We start from the raw sequence: 15,077 nt of genomic DNA, 5'->3' as shown, positions 1-15,077 counted from the left end.
GAAAATGCAGACATATTGTGGCTCATGCTGTAGGGCTTAAATCATCACATTAGGTCTTTATAAAAAATGGAGATCGCTCAGCCTCATGGGAAAGGCATTTGCATCTTCATCATTATAGAGGCAACCAACTTCATCCATAAAGATGTGCCTAGAACAAATGGCAGCAAATTGTGGACACATGTTTTGCTTTAATTGGTCCTCATCAACTCAATCTAGCTGCTGACTTCAAAGAGCTCTCACTAAGAAACCTCTTCCAAAATTTTTGGTTTAATCTTTTCATTTATTTATTTATTTTTAAATATCTCAGAGATTTCAGATTAAAGAGTATCTTCGAAGATACAGTCCGAAAGCAACACTTCCTTCCATTTCTATCACATGCTTAATTACTGATTCATAAATAATGAATGACGAGGTGTAATGCAGCATTGCCCAGAGCCCATGTCCTGGGCCAAATGCAGCGCTGCCATTTGCACAAAGTCTATCTCTTGACAACTGGGATCAGATTCAAGCCAGCCATAACTATATTCAGAAGAGCAGCTGCTGCTAGTGCCATTTTCACATACTATTCTTGATCAGCGTTAAATGGATAGAAAATGCTCTTTTTGGAAAGCGCAGCAGGGGAATATGGATGGCAGTAGACTGATTACATAAGTCATCCAGAATTCACTAAAAGGACGGATGCTACAGTTAGTGACTTCAAATCTTATTTACATATGGGCCTGATTTTAAAAAAATACAGCTAACATCTCCTACTGGTCTATAAATCAAGTAAATCTTCTCTCTGAGCTCCAAAGCTTAACAGTCCTCATGCATATGAGAGTCCCACTGTCTCAGTGTATAGACACACAGCTGAATACAGTACAAATGAACAGAGATGGAAATGAATACACAGAAGGGCATAGCCACTGCTGGCCCAATGGCACAGCTGGGACTCAACACACATGTGGCAAGTCTCATAGCATTGCACTAGTTTGGGGATGAAACCACTAGTTCCCACACAACTCAGTTTTGCCTCTGCAGCTGATCACTGTTTGTACAAAACCCACCAACAATTTATTCAAGCCATCCCAGTTTATGATGTGTAAGAATACATGCATCATGCATGTCTCTCTATAAGCCTACGTCTCAATTAGCTGCTCACACCATTCCAGACAAAATGAAAACACAGCATCAGAGTCAGCATCACAGATCCACTTGTTGTAGTTGGAGATGAAGAAGGAAGGCACAGGACATCAGTATATTAGGCCAAGGTAAAATATGATCTTTTGACCCTTTTCCAGAGGTGGTTCTTTTTCCCCCTTCTGCATAGTAATGCAGTAATAGCAATCTTTCCCTCTTTTGTGCAGATAAAATAGATAAGACCACGCTGCAGGTGCTTCATTTAGCATAAATACACGTTACAGGAAATATTTCTTTTGCTGCAAAATGCACACCCTTGAGATTGTTTTTAAGTATTGTGGTGTAACTGGGGAAAAAGTTAGCTTAAATCACACACCTACAGGGCAAATAAGAAAAAAAAAAACAATTTAATAAGAATTAATCAACTTGGAGCTTGCCACAGGCTTCTTACAAATCAACCTACTAACAAAAAAACGAATCAGACAGAGAGGAAACTCATTTCAAATGCCTAAAATGTAGGCTACAAAGCTATAACTGTTACATCTGTTTATGACAGCTACACTTAGCACACATATTTGCTGCACTCAGAGAAAAAGTGCAGCTTGTTTATCTATCTATCTATCTATCTATCTATCTATCTATCTATTTAATGGAAATAATCCTTCCTTTCAAATTAAGTCACGGAGTTCGCCATATCGTGATCAAAATCATTTATATTTAGTTTGCTCAGTCTTTCCCTCTTCATTCTAAGCATTCCTCAGTTTTATGACAATATCTTCAATTTATTACCCTGAAAATACAGTTTAAAGCAGCAGGGGTAGCAATGGGCAATGCCATCAAACAGGGAAGCATGATATTAAAAAATCCCAAAGGCAAGCAATCTCAGAAAGACCCAATACTATAATAGGTTTAATATGGAGTATGTTTATTAGAGCAGAATGATCTTGGGTGCACCTCTGGAGTCTCCCTTTCAACGTCATGAAACCAACTGATTATCTCCTGCATCACAGGATTAGAACTGCAAAAGAAGCCAAACTAGCAAAACAATTCTCTCACTTCATACCCTAACAGCAGTAAATAAAACAAATATATGACATTAACTGCATTCCTGTAAAAGTCTACAAAAAAAAGTCTACCTGTTTGATTAATTGTCATACATAGCCTTAAAAGCAGTATTTCTTTCATTGTTCGTCCTATATATACAAAACATGTTTTTCTGGTTTCTGTTTTGCTTGGAACAGAATAAGAGAAATCCATGAAGAATGTTAATAAGAGACATACACTGAAGTCACAAGTTCTGCTGAACTGAAAGGACAGCATAAAAAAAACTGTTTACAATTCTTCCTGTAAAGTAGCAATATCCTTCTCAAAGCATACTGATGAAATGATTACACTTATATTTTGTCTTTTCTCACTTTATCTATGCTCTAAAATTTTGTACAAAATGCTATTGCTTATGATGTTGACACTGAAAGTTGTCCACCTACAGAAATGTCCTAACAGTTACTACCTAACACTTAAAATCTTGCTTTGTGCCTCTGGATAGGAGAGACAGCCTTTATCTGCACAATATAAATGTCATTTCTTTTAAAGTATTTTCACTGGACCTTCATGCTACATGAACTATTCTAAAAATTAGAAAAACAAGTCATCTCAGGAACTGACACAGCATTTATGACTATGTGAGCCCAGGGCTCCATTCACTCACTCTTAGATCTGTTGAAAGATCACCACCGGATGGTTGGTCACATGGACCCCATTTTTCCGTAGAGAACTATACAAAAGCTATGATTACAACAAGGTTGCCACATAATTCTTCCAATCACCATCCTGTGCTCCTACTTCTCATTCTTCTGAGTGTTCACAGTCTCAAGGCACAGCAGATTGCACTTACCTTTGTAATACACTCTGCAAAATCACCTGCCACTACAATTTCTTTTTTAATACATCTCCAAATATCTGAGCAAACAAGAAAACTTAGCTTCCTGATGGTTCCTCCAGGTACAAGGCACACGGTAATGTACCTGTCTGAATTGTGTGCGCCATAAATAACACTTTCTCATTTAAAAATCTGAATGATTGATTTCTTATAAATAAATATATATATATATATTTTTTTTTTTTACTTACTAAACAGTTGGCAATAGAGGACCTGTAAGCTTCTCTTCATGGTATCATGTGGTCCTGCTGGTCTGCCAGTTTATTCATGATTCTGTCAAGGAAAACAAGAGAAAAAGATCTGTGATTTGGTAACAAGACTCATGCTTTAATGTTACACCTGTTGATTACAAAGTCAGATGAAGCTTCACAGGAAAATTGTATTGATTAGCAAAGGGAAATTGCCTAACTGTGCTTCAGCCTTTTTAGCCACGCTTTCTAACAGCTTGGCAGTGAAGGGTATTGCCACAGACAAAAAAGGGAAAAAATCTCAAGAGTATAAAAAATCTGTACACCAACAGTCAGTTCTGTGCAGTGCCTACGACTTGGTAAAGTGTTACCCAACCATCTCAGAATCACTCAAGAAGTCCTCAGACAATATTTTCAAATACACGTAAGAATTTTTCATCTCAGTTCAAAAAAACATCATAAAAAATAAGCCCCAATCACACTGGCATTAATTATTCACATTGAGAGGAAAATCAGAAATGCATAAATCAGCAGTGAAAAGCCAGCATAGTCCCAAAACACGGTTGTGAGTAACGTCTCACTCAGGTCCCAAAGACAACACAGTATTTAAGCTCTCCATTCTATAAAAGAGCATTTGTTGAAGATTCATAACCAACTTCGAAAGACAGGACACTGAGATCATCCTCTTAAAACTCCTGTTGTGCATGTTAAATAGAACGTGCTATCCTCTAGCTTCCAGTTCAACATCATTTCTTCTTCCAAACCACCTGGAACATTCCTGAGTCATTTTAACACGTCCTCATGAAAATCTTTCAAAACTTATTAGAAATGTAGTTTTGAGGAAAAGATAAAGGAGTCAAACCAATAAATAACACGTTGGAATTGAACAAATGCTGACAAGTTTGTGAAAACAGAATTGTATTTGACATTTGGGTGGAAGCCTTATAAGGATTGTCACTTTTCCTGCCTGTACTGTAAAAAAGATGTTTGGTGTTATGTTATTAGACACAGCAATTTTTAGGTACACAAGCACGATGTTCTCAGATTCTGCCATGCTCACATTTCCATTTAAAAACAGACCATAAAATACCACAGGAACTCACAGAAATTTCAATGTTTTAAGGTGTTTTCTCCTAAATAAAAGCAATTATTTGTGAATTGTGAATTGATTTACTACTTTTTAAACAGAGTTAGACTCATAATGGTGTTTGATCATGAAAACTTGCCAAGGGACTCCTGTTATTCCCCTTCAGATTTATCTAACAGAAAGGCAGACAGAGTAAAACTAACAGTCTTTATGCATAAACAAGCACCGTTTACTACAGCACATTTCAAAAGAAATATACAAAAAGTCTGTGGATTTAGGGTTGCAATTTCAAATTCTTCTTCTTTAACAAAATTGTATTTATGTAACTCCACACTGTTCAGTGCTTGTAAAACCTCTTCTGACATACACTTAAAATCAGAGCGCTTGGGGATATGGAATCTACACTGTCAGTGGATTCTTTGCATATATTTTTATTAATATCTTAATGGGGAAGGTATGCTAAACAAACTTTTTGAGCTAGGCAACTGTGATGTGATGTTTTGGGCTGTGAATTACAGTTTATTCACATTTCCCTTCCATCTCCATGTTAATGCTACCCATAGTGTATAAAAGCATTTTGCTTATAAATTCTGGTATTGTGGTTAAAATAAATGGTATGCTGCTGAATATTTATTTATTTAGATAGGACTCTCAGGGTAAATTACCCCATTCTAAGATGTAGGAAGTAGTGTGCATATGGGGAAAGAAACAAAGACTAGCACTCAATAACTTTCACAATGTACTTCTAGTGTCTTCTGTTAGTATCTTCTTGACTATATGGCCACAAAATTCTACTTAGAGAACTCAGTAAATCTTGTCTAAGCCAAATGCTTCAAGGTTATGGGCATCACTTATGGCTTAAATGTAAATGAACACAGAGCAAGAAAACTTTCTATAATTTCGAATACCTCATTTCTCATGTAAAGGAGATGCATGCAGAACAAGAATTTATCTGACAGATACTAAAAGTTAAGAGAGATTTAATAAGGCTTATTTGTGTATACTTGGAAGCCAAATCACATCAGTGATGGTTTTGCAAAGACAGAATCTGCTTGCATGCAGTAACACTGCACAAGGGTCAGGCCGATGAACCTCACATTACAAGCCTGAATCACCAGCTGACGTAAGACCAGGGGACTTGGCACCTCTGCTTCAAAGTGAGGAACTGGAGTCTGTTTCATTTCCTCTGTCCAAAAGACGCACTCTACACTTGATGAACATTGTACCTTGAGGTGTTCGTCCCTCTTCTACTTCTGATCTGAAGATAACAAAACTGCATGTAGTCACCAATACGTGGGTATGCAATAGATTTTCACACTGCACAGTAATGTTGCCTCTTTCTTCTCCATTCCCAACTCCATCTATGATTCTATTTCATTTACAACTGCTGCTGAGCTTTATACTATGCTAGTTTTAAAGAGCTGTCTGATACAAATCTGGGAGTGGTTCTAGCTAATCTGGAGCCCCTCCTCAGGTTTACCTGTGTTTGCAACTTTGCAATTAGCAGCACTGAATTTTACCTGCCATTTTTCCACCTGAGATAGCAATTAAGAGCAGAATTATTACTAGAAAGCAAACATATACATATCATATATAGCTTCTGAATTTACCACAGTTGCAACGCTAATATCAATTTCTGCAAATTCCAGTCATAGTTAAATAATGGAAAATCTCCCTTCCAACACAAACCATTCTGTGATTCTGTGATCTATCATGGACAAGAGACGTTACATGCTGAGTGGTAGCTGAAGGGGCTCTGGCTCACCAATCCACACTCTCTAAAGCAATTGAACGCAGTTTATGCACTAAAAGAGATTAGTTGAATTTTGCATATGTGAACGGAAAATGTGGGCACATAGTTCCTGACCTTGAGCTGACTAATGTAAAACCAGAGTATCGCCACGTGTTTTATATAAGCCAACTGTAACGTTGTAATGTAAAAAATACATTTCAAAGCATGCATTAAGCTTTAATAATCCAACATGTATTCTGACAACATGAGTTTTGTACCCATTTTAGCTTCACTTTATTCTTTAACTCTCCCTTAGTTTTCTCAGGAGTACTCTTCACCAAAATAATAATTTTAAAACATATTGTGCTTCAATATTTGATGAGCCTTTTGCAGTATTTGAAGGAATTATCTGTTACAAATAGGTTGGATCTTTGATTAATATTTAGAAAAAAAAATAGAACTCAACTTTGAAGATAAACTTCTTTTCCTAGGTTCATAGTTAGGTCTCTAAGTACATGGGTATATTTTCAATTACTGTTAAGACTCACTGGCTCTCCTTTGAAGACTAGGAAATACTGAAAAAATTGTAATGGAAAGAGGAGAAAGGTGAAAGACACACCAGTTACACCCCATGAAGCACACAAACTTGTTTCTCTTTTTCTGGCTGTCTTTTCTACTTTATGGATTGTTCTGGAAAGAAGAAAAAGCTGCATCACTGACAATTTTCAGCTGAACTATTCCTGGTTCTGCAGAAAATAAAAGAGGAAAACAAGACGCACTCTGAGTACCTGCATTTCCAATTGTTGCTGATGAATCCTCCATCAACGAAACTCAGCCTTGACACTTTTAGTATTGTCCTATGGGGTTTTACAAGATAGGCTCTTTACTTAAAACTCACAGAGGTGTGATTTCCCCGGGAGTTAACTGCCTCTTGCAGAGGGTACTTTAATGGCGACCAGATGTCTCCCAGCAAAAAGGAAAAACTAATTTCTGCACCTCTCTTCTTGGTTGAAGTGTTCTTGTTGCATCACACACGAAATTCACAACAGCCTGGCAAAGCCAATGATCCTGACTATGAGGCAGACTTTCACAACAAATGGGAAACCACACAAGTTCTCACTCAATACTGTCTCAGGGTCAGATTGACACAGCTTTAATTCTAACATCAACGTCTTCACCCACTGCTTCCCCCTCGTTAGCCACTCTTGAGTATTCAAGCATGCCTCTTAGCAGGAAGCAGGTGTACTTTTCTTGGCTACACAAAGCTGACACAGAGCTTTGTGTTTTCATGTTTGTGTGATTTGTTTCTTAATTCAGTGGCCTATTTCTACAATCCAGCTGTTATTTTGCAAAATTTATATCCCCAAAACCTTCAGGGCATGCTAATAAAAGGATGATTAACTTGTAGCACTAAGATTCCTTCGAGCGAGAATTCTATGTTCTTGTTCAGCATGTGCCATATTGTCCAGTGTGATTTATTTCTCCCAGCTTGGAACACGCAAACCATAGTTACCATCTTTCTTCGTAACATTCTGAGTGTGGTTACTTTGATATTTATGTTCCCTCTACACTTAGATTTTTAGCACTCTCTGGAATGGATTCCTCGTTGCAAAGAACAAATCACATCTTCTTCCACAGTTATCCTCAAAGGTGCATACCCTTTGCTTTCCTAAGACTCCAAAGAGTCATATCTACCCTCAGGATACCTCAGCTGCACAGAATCAGCCTTGGGTAACGTTGCGTAGACCTGTCATACATGCATAAGGATTAGTCATGTAGAAGCTGAAATAATCGCTATCATGAAAAATACACAGAGAAAGCAGTGTTTATACAGAAGAAAATCTGACAGCAACTGTTCCCTCATCCCCTGTTTCCCTACTTCACCACTAACTTTTGAAATCCCAGTCCTCCCTCTGCTGTCTAACAGTAGTTCAAATGGCTGCATCCTCCCATGCCTCCTCCCAGCTCCCTCCATGAACAGGGGAACACAGACAAGTCCTGGGCCAGATGATCTCTTACAAGCATTGGTGTGGTGAGAGGAGGACATCAGCAGATAGTTCACTAGTCTTTATCAACTTCCTTTATCCACGTGTCAAAGCTGACACATGTCAATGAAAGGAAAGGCAGAAAAGGCTTTGTATTCCTTGTAACAAAAACAGAGGCACAAAACACTTTGCGTCGTGATGACCAAGGGAAGAACTTACTCTGAAGAGAGCAGGTAACACTGCTTTTGCCTCTGACTGTCTAGTGCCTTGGCATCTTGGTCACATTATGAGCAGACCCTGGAATAGCCAAGGGTGAGTGCTGAAAGGGTCAGAAAAAAAAAAAAAAAAGATGAAAAATAACAGAGTGTAAATGAAAAGTCATTTGATGTGAGACTTCCTGGCTTTGAAGTGTGCATGCCCTCCAGTAATGTCAGGCCCCATGACCTTTTGGAAAAGCTGTGACAGACAGGGCTTCTCTACAGGCTGATTATAACTGACATGAGTTCTTCTGAAGGACATCAAAAGAACTACAAAGCACTCTAGCTCTTGAATGTCCTTTACACTCCATCAGTTGTGTAAGGGGGACTTAATTTCTTAATTTTGCTCTTCATTAGCTACTGTTAGCAAATAATTTTGAAAGTAGCTTCAGTGGGAGAGAAGCCTGACCAGCAATTGTTCTGGTTGCTTCTTGTTCCCATGGGTGCACAGACATGTGTCTGTCTGTCTGTCTGCCTACTTGGAGAATGAGAAGGTTAAGAATGAGCCTCTCCCCTCCGACACTCATCTCTGTGGAGCTCTGAGAAACTAGCATATTTATAAGGATCAATCTGACTTAGCAGCTACAAGGATGATTAGAATTTGATCATTAGTACACATTAAGAGTGAAGAGAAAACCCTCACATGAATTCTAAAGATTTCATATGGTTGACATTGGATCCAGTAGCATTTATAAAGTAGAAGTTCCTTTGCTACATTTTCTCCTACAGTGTTAAGCCATACACTACTTATGAGTTAGATCTTATTTTATTGCACTCACACCATACATAAACCTACTTTCCCACTGTTGTCAATTAGCTCTAAATGGATTAAACATCTGGTTACTGTTATCAAGTCCCAGAGGACATTGCCAATTTTCTGCAACAGCCTAACATTAGATGGTGACACTGAGGTCATTTTAAGGAATTACAGCATGCCGTTAGATACTCTGATTTTACAACCAATATTCCACAGACGGCTTTCTGGGTGCCTACTGTACTTCCACTGCTTACAAAGGTGTTTTATTTTTCCAGTCATAGTATCACAGTGCAATTTTCCAAATGCAGGAAGTGACTTCTGCCACTTGAGTTACATGAAAATCTCTATTATCTGATAATGGGACACACAACTGAGCCACTCAAGTCTCTTTCAGGAAACCTTGCATATACAATTATGTGCTCTGTGCATTTACTTCCACTGGAAAGCTAACAATGATAAGTCGAGGTCCAGCTACAAAAATATTTCCCTTATAGTTTTTTCTTTCCAGCTACTAATAGCCATTTGAAACAAGTCTTTGATGGTGAAATTTTACGGAACAGCTTGAAAGATGCTATTTTTGCCAACTGTTTGAAAGAAAAGATTCCATCTTCTCTGAGTTTGGAGGAGGAGCATCTTTCATGCTTTCATGTTGCAACATTAAATAAAAAAAAAAAAAAAGTGAAACAGCTGGGTCAAGAGACTTACACCAAAATAGCCCTTAGTGAAAAGAACCTTTCACTGTCCTCTTACAAAGATATATATTTTTTTCCTAATGAAATATGATGGATTTAAGTCTAAGTGGTGTAAGCTTTCATTTTTTCTTTATGGATCATATGAGACCCAAAACAACAAAAAATATTTTAATATTATTTCAACATATAAACAAAACAATCTCATGCAGCACTATGTCTAAGAAGCATTCAGCAGTGTAAACTATCTGCCCTTTGATATGAAAATTTTATAACCATTGCAAGCTCTCCTGCTAGAAGTATTTCTCTGCACACAATGCTACCCCAGTGTAGATTCTCCTAAGCAACCCCCTGCAACTTTGTGAGATATCTCGTAACTTCTAGGAAAAGGAAGAAAATACAGCTCCTTTTCTTCCTTCTCAATAGAAACAGGTAAAAAGCAGAACCCAGTTACATTTCCAGATCAATCCTGTGCTGGTATACTTTCCCAGGAGGATCTTCCACAGCATCTCGCCTGCCTTGCGGTGTCCCTAATGTGGATGCTGACATCTTACTTACTCATCCCATCTCCCTGGCTTCCCTGAAGCCCAGCTCCTGTGGCCTGGTTTAAATGCCTGTGTTGAGTGATACTAACTCATCCTTTACATGTGGCTGTTTCTATTTGTTGGGTTTCAGAGATCTGAAGGTCTACCCTTGATTCCAGCTTTGGGAACTGAAAATTATGGTTTCAACATCTAGAATCACAGAATCATAGAATCACCACGGCTGGAAAAGACCTCCAAGATCATGCAGTGCAACCATCCACCTACCACCACTATAACCCCATTAAACCAAGTCCCTTAGTACCACACCTAAACGTTTCTTGAACACAAAGGAGTCACACTAAGAGCTCTCTCCAGCTGCAGGAATCTCAAGGTTTATGGGGTTAACTTTTCTGCAGCGGTGTTAAGTTGTTCCCTTGTTCCTACTGTGTAGGATACACAACAAAAAAGACTTAATGTAGGGAACAAGCAAACAAATAGCTCTGTGTGCTCCATAATAAACACTGGAGAAAAAGGATATACCTTTGTGAAGCTGCTAAAATTAGGCCTTTCACATTATTCTGCTTGATTAAATGTAAATACTTCAAGTAGGAAAAGGAAAAAGGGTGCAAAAGAGAAGATATTATTTTACAACAAGGTGCTGTATTACAGAGATTTGTTGATTGGGTCAGATTTTCAGGAAAGGTAATCATCAACTGCAAACAAAGAGGAGCATCCTGCCCTGCACATCTGATGTCTAGGCCATGTTCAGAAAGGTGCTGGAGCATTAAAGATGCAAGCAGGCATTTTATTCTCAAAGCTACCTGTACTGTAGCACTGAAAGCACTGCTGTTACATCAGCTGTAGATGACTTCGAAGAAAATCAGATGGAAAGAGCTCAGTCTGACATTCTAAATGCAAGATCATCCATTCCTCTGGCAAGGAATACTATTATCCAGCTAAACAAATACATCACAAAGGAGGCTCAACACTCAGCACCACCATTCCCTGCTTTACAGTAACACTGAGGCGAGGCAGGAAGTGCCTATAACTGCTTTTATAAAGATCTCATGCTATGCTTTGGCTGTGAAAACTTTTATTCAGGGTCCCCTTTCTTTTACAAACATTCATCAAACACTGTAAAGACTGAGAGGGCTACAGGATACAGAACAGGGAGATGTTCATGATTGACTAGTTAAGTTTTGGCCCATCTCTAGAGGAATTTCAGCTGACCTGACATAGAATAAGTCTAGATGAGCCCAGCCCAAGACCCACATATTCTGTATTGTCACCGGACTTCTTGGCTCATCTAAATCTGCAAAGCATAGAGGAAATAACCAACACTGAAGGACACCAATGCAGTCCTCTTTCTGACTCCACCAGCTGGTGAATCCAATTCACAAAAACAGAGCTTTTCTGAAAACTGAAGTTCGGAAAGGATAAAGAGCTTTGAACCAGGTGCTGGTGCTCCACCAACACATATTCAGTGTATTCTCTCGTATCAAGCATGATCACATAATTAAGATATACATAAACACACAATACATAAATAAATAAAAAGCAATTACAATTTTGAATTCAACGTTTCTGTTTTCTGTGTATATCGTTAATGGTGGCTATGTTCTCTGCTTCTTTCCTTTTTCCCTTATTTATATCAGTATGCTCATTCACTGACAAAAGAGGAAAGAAAAAGGAAAAAAAAAAAGAATAAACACATATATGGTATTTTCTCTCCTCCTCTCTTTTTTTTTTTATTCCTGTGAAAATTAAATTTCCCATCAAAATATGCATTTAAAAATAAGAATACTTCCATGCCAGCTTTGCATGGAATGTTTTGTACCATTTCTAATCATTATTTGTAAGTATGGCACAAGGATCTAATTTCACAATGACAGGGTGTAATAGACACATACAAGTACCTAAGATTGAAAGAAACATTTGATTGTATTTGAATAAGAAAAACCAACCCACAAACCCACGGTGGGAAAGCATAACTACCTTTTGAATTCTTAACAGTTCAGTTTCAAAAGTGCATTAATACATTTAACAGTAACCCATACTGCTGATTTTTTTAACCAACACAGAGCATAAATTTGTAACAAAAACAGCACAGTCTGCAATGAATTTCTAGTAAAAATATTGGTACAATAAACAAACATGAAAGGTGCATTTTTGAGGGTCTGTGTGTGTCTTGCCAGATCCTTTTGTCCCCACAACCTGGTAAAAAACTGAAATGTTTGCTGGTTTCTTTTGAACAGCCATTTTAGAGCACACATTCATCTTGGAATAATGTCTATCACTTCAAAGCCTGCCTGAAGTAGCTTCTTGTATGAAATTATAATAACTCATGCTCTAAGAATAGAGAAGTCTTTGGAAAATTTGGATGGATGGATACATAAATGCAGATGCACAATCATCTGCCATGGAAAGTAAGCTTATGTCTTGACCTACGTCTCCCTGGTTAAACCATCTTTTAACAGAGCCATTTACTACCTCTCCTATAATCAGACATTCAATATGGTAAGAAGAGAAAGCAGATAAAGTGAGCTCTGAAATATGACTGCTCTGCTTTGGGGAACTGATCAGCATACAGCAGAAAGTAGAAGAGAACACTAGCTCAGACTTGACATTACATCTGAGAGTTTATTATGACTGTGTCTAGTTCAAGGGACATCGCTTATTTATCCTCAACCTTCAGCCACAGGGTTTGATGTCAAAGGAAAAAGCAGCCACAGTAAGAACAGGGGACTACTAATCAGTGACCCAGTCATAAATAGCAGCCCCTCTAAAAGAAGAATATTTTGCATGCCATTTTGACACTGGAGGAGAAAATAAAATTGATGAAAATTTAACATGGCATCAAGCAAAAATACAGCCCATAAAAATTTTAAACTGGGAGGGAGGTGGCAGGAAATAGGCTCATGGTAACTTCCAAGCTATTCATTTTCATCTATGCAAGGTTATTGTGGTGCAAACCCTGCATTTTATTTGAAAATGCATGTAGTCCTGCTTGGTTCAATAGGAAGAGTTTACAGGAAAATTAAATGTCAGAGCTGTGTGGCTTATTGGTTTTGCTCAATGTAAATTCACTTTTTATGCAACTCTGAATAATAATGCCCTGCTCTGTGTCAACATGATGAATTAACTTCAGTGGCTTTGGATGGGGGAGTGAAGGAAAGAGAAGGAGAGATAGGGGCACTTCCAGTGCTAACCTGGCACTGATAACGGCACTGTCTGGGATTTAGCTCTATATGACAGTTCTGGAGCTTTAGAGAGGATTTAGCACACTGATCATTGCGTGTCTTATTTTTTTCCCTTTTGTGTTACTCAGCTAGCAAGACTGCTATTGGCTAACCAGCTCATTTTCCTTCCTTCACTGGGTTTGAACACTGGCATAGACAGGCATGCAGGTAAGCCACAAGGAAACGCATATAAAAGAATATGGGAAATCTCAAACAGCAGCATCTGAAAACATGTCATACTGTCAAGTAAGATTACGTACAGATGCACAATTTATTTTAATAGCTGAGTAAAAACTCTCATTTGCTGCCCAGAAATGTGATGTTTTTCCTCAGGCAAAACCTACTGACCTTGTGGGAAGCTTTGCTTCAAGACACCCCAGCACTTGTCCCAGGATTTGTAGATTGTACAAGCAAAGAGCACTGCTTTAAAAAGGCTGGTATGTCATTTTGGGGTGGTTGTTTTTGTTTTTCAATAGAGGTAAGAAACAGCATGGATAAGAAAAGAGTAAGAATTGCTGTGACTGCACATTTGAGAGGTGGATTTAATAAAGATCTGGATGAATGATTTAACTCAGCTAAAATGCAGGAAGAACAGTTTCAGGTGTATCAAATATTCTTTTCTTGTATCATAAATACGATAACCTAAGCCATGTTCAGAGTGGCCAAGCCTCAACCCAGAGTAATTCCAGAGACATTGACATAGTGTGATGTGATTAAAGTGGCCTTTGAATATGAAAATGAACTAATTGAGCAGAAAGGGAAAGAACAGTCTTATGTAAAGCAGAGAGAAGCACAGAAGAGAATCTGGTGGACACAGGATTCTTGAAGTGGGATTTTTGTGAGTACAAGATTGAGTGAGACTCACCGTTAATACTGAAAGGTAATGGAGCCTAACATACATTCATGCATATAAAAACTGTCTCTTTATCTTCCTATTCCTGTTTTCCTATTCAAGAAAAGTCTGCTGTGCTGTAAGCTCAGCCCTGCAGAAATGGAGGATTGGAGGTACCCAGCCACAGGTTCATTTTAGAGCATGGAGCCACCCAGCTGAGCTCTGAGGCAGCCCAGGGGTGCAATGAAGGATTCTTCTCAAAGAAAACTGCAGCTTCTCTCTGGCTTCAGGAACCCTTGCTCCAGCACTTCTACTCTGGCAGCTAGAAAAGATGGGAATCAATAAGAAGCAGTAAGAGCCCTTTTAGTCCATCTGTCCCCGCAGACCAAAAGTCAGCACTGGCTCTGGTCTGTCCATGCAGTGACACACTGAACAATAAAGTCTTTGCATTTTGTCAACAGTATTCCAGCCTCATTCAGTGTAAGAACAGAGACTGGCCATGCACGTCCACTGAGTCAAAGTCAGACCAAGAAGGAACCTGCTGCAGGCTGCATCGTTGCCTTGCCATTAGCAGACAACCCAAAGAGCAAGGTAATGGCTGGGAGAGTAAATGCTTCTCATGTTGAAAGCTGCCCTGGGGTGCCTCAGCACACAATGCCAGGGAAGAACAACCACCAAACTGTGTACTGGCAGTCATTAATTGTGCCTTCCTTGTTTGCTAAGAGCAGG

The 15,077-nt window shown here is 38.6% G+C and overlaps 1 protein-coding gene across 9 annotated transcripts in view; it reads right to left on the bottom strand.

The window, feature by feature from the left end:
- The window catches only part of TMEM108 (transmembrane protein 108), a 226,412-nt gene that overhangs the window by 75,920 nt on the left and 135,415 nt on the right, over positions 1-15,077 (bottom strand). For all 9 annotated transcript variants that reach the window (XM_048951308.1, XM_048951304.1, XM_048951303.1 and 6 more), the window contains one exon: positions 3,250-3,331. In XM_048951308.1, coding sequence (XP_048807265.1) covers positions 3,250-3,289 — 40 coding nt within the window. In that variant the 5' untranslated portion in view covers positions 3,290-3,331. The remainder of the gene's footprint in view (positions 1-3,249; positions 3,332-15,077) is intronic.

Source organism: Lagopus muta, chromosome 7, assembly GCF_023343835.1.
Source record: "Lagopus muta isolate bLagMut1 chromosome 7, bLagMut1 primary, whole genome shotgun sequence".
Classification (NCBI taxonomy): domain Eukaryota; kingdom Metazoa; phylum Chordata; class Aves; order Galliformes; family Phasianidae; genus Lagopus; species Lagopus muta.
The sequence above is the reverse complement of the archived record's forward strand: the minus strand, read 5'-3'. Positions and strand labels throughout refer to the sequence as shown.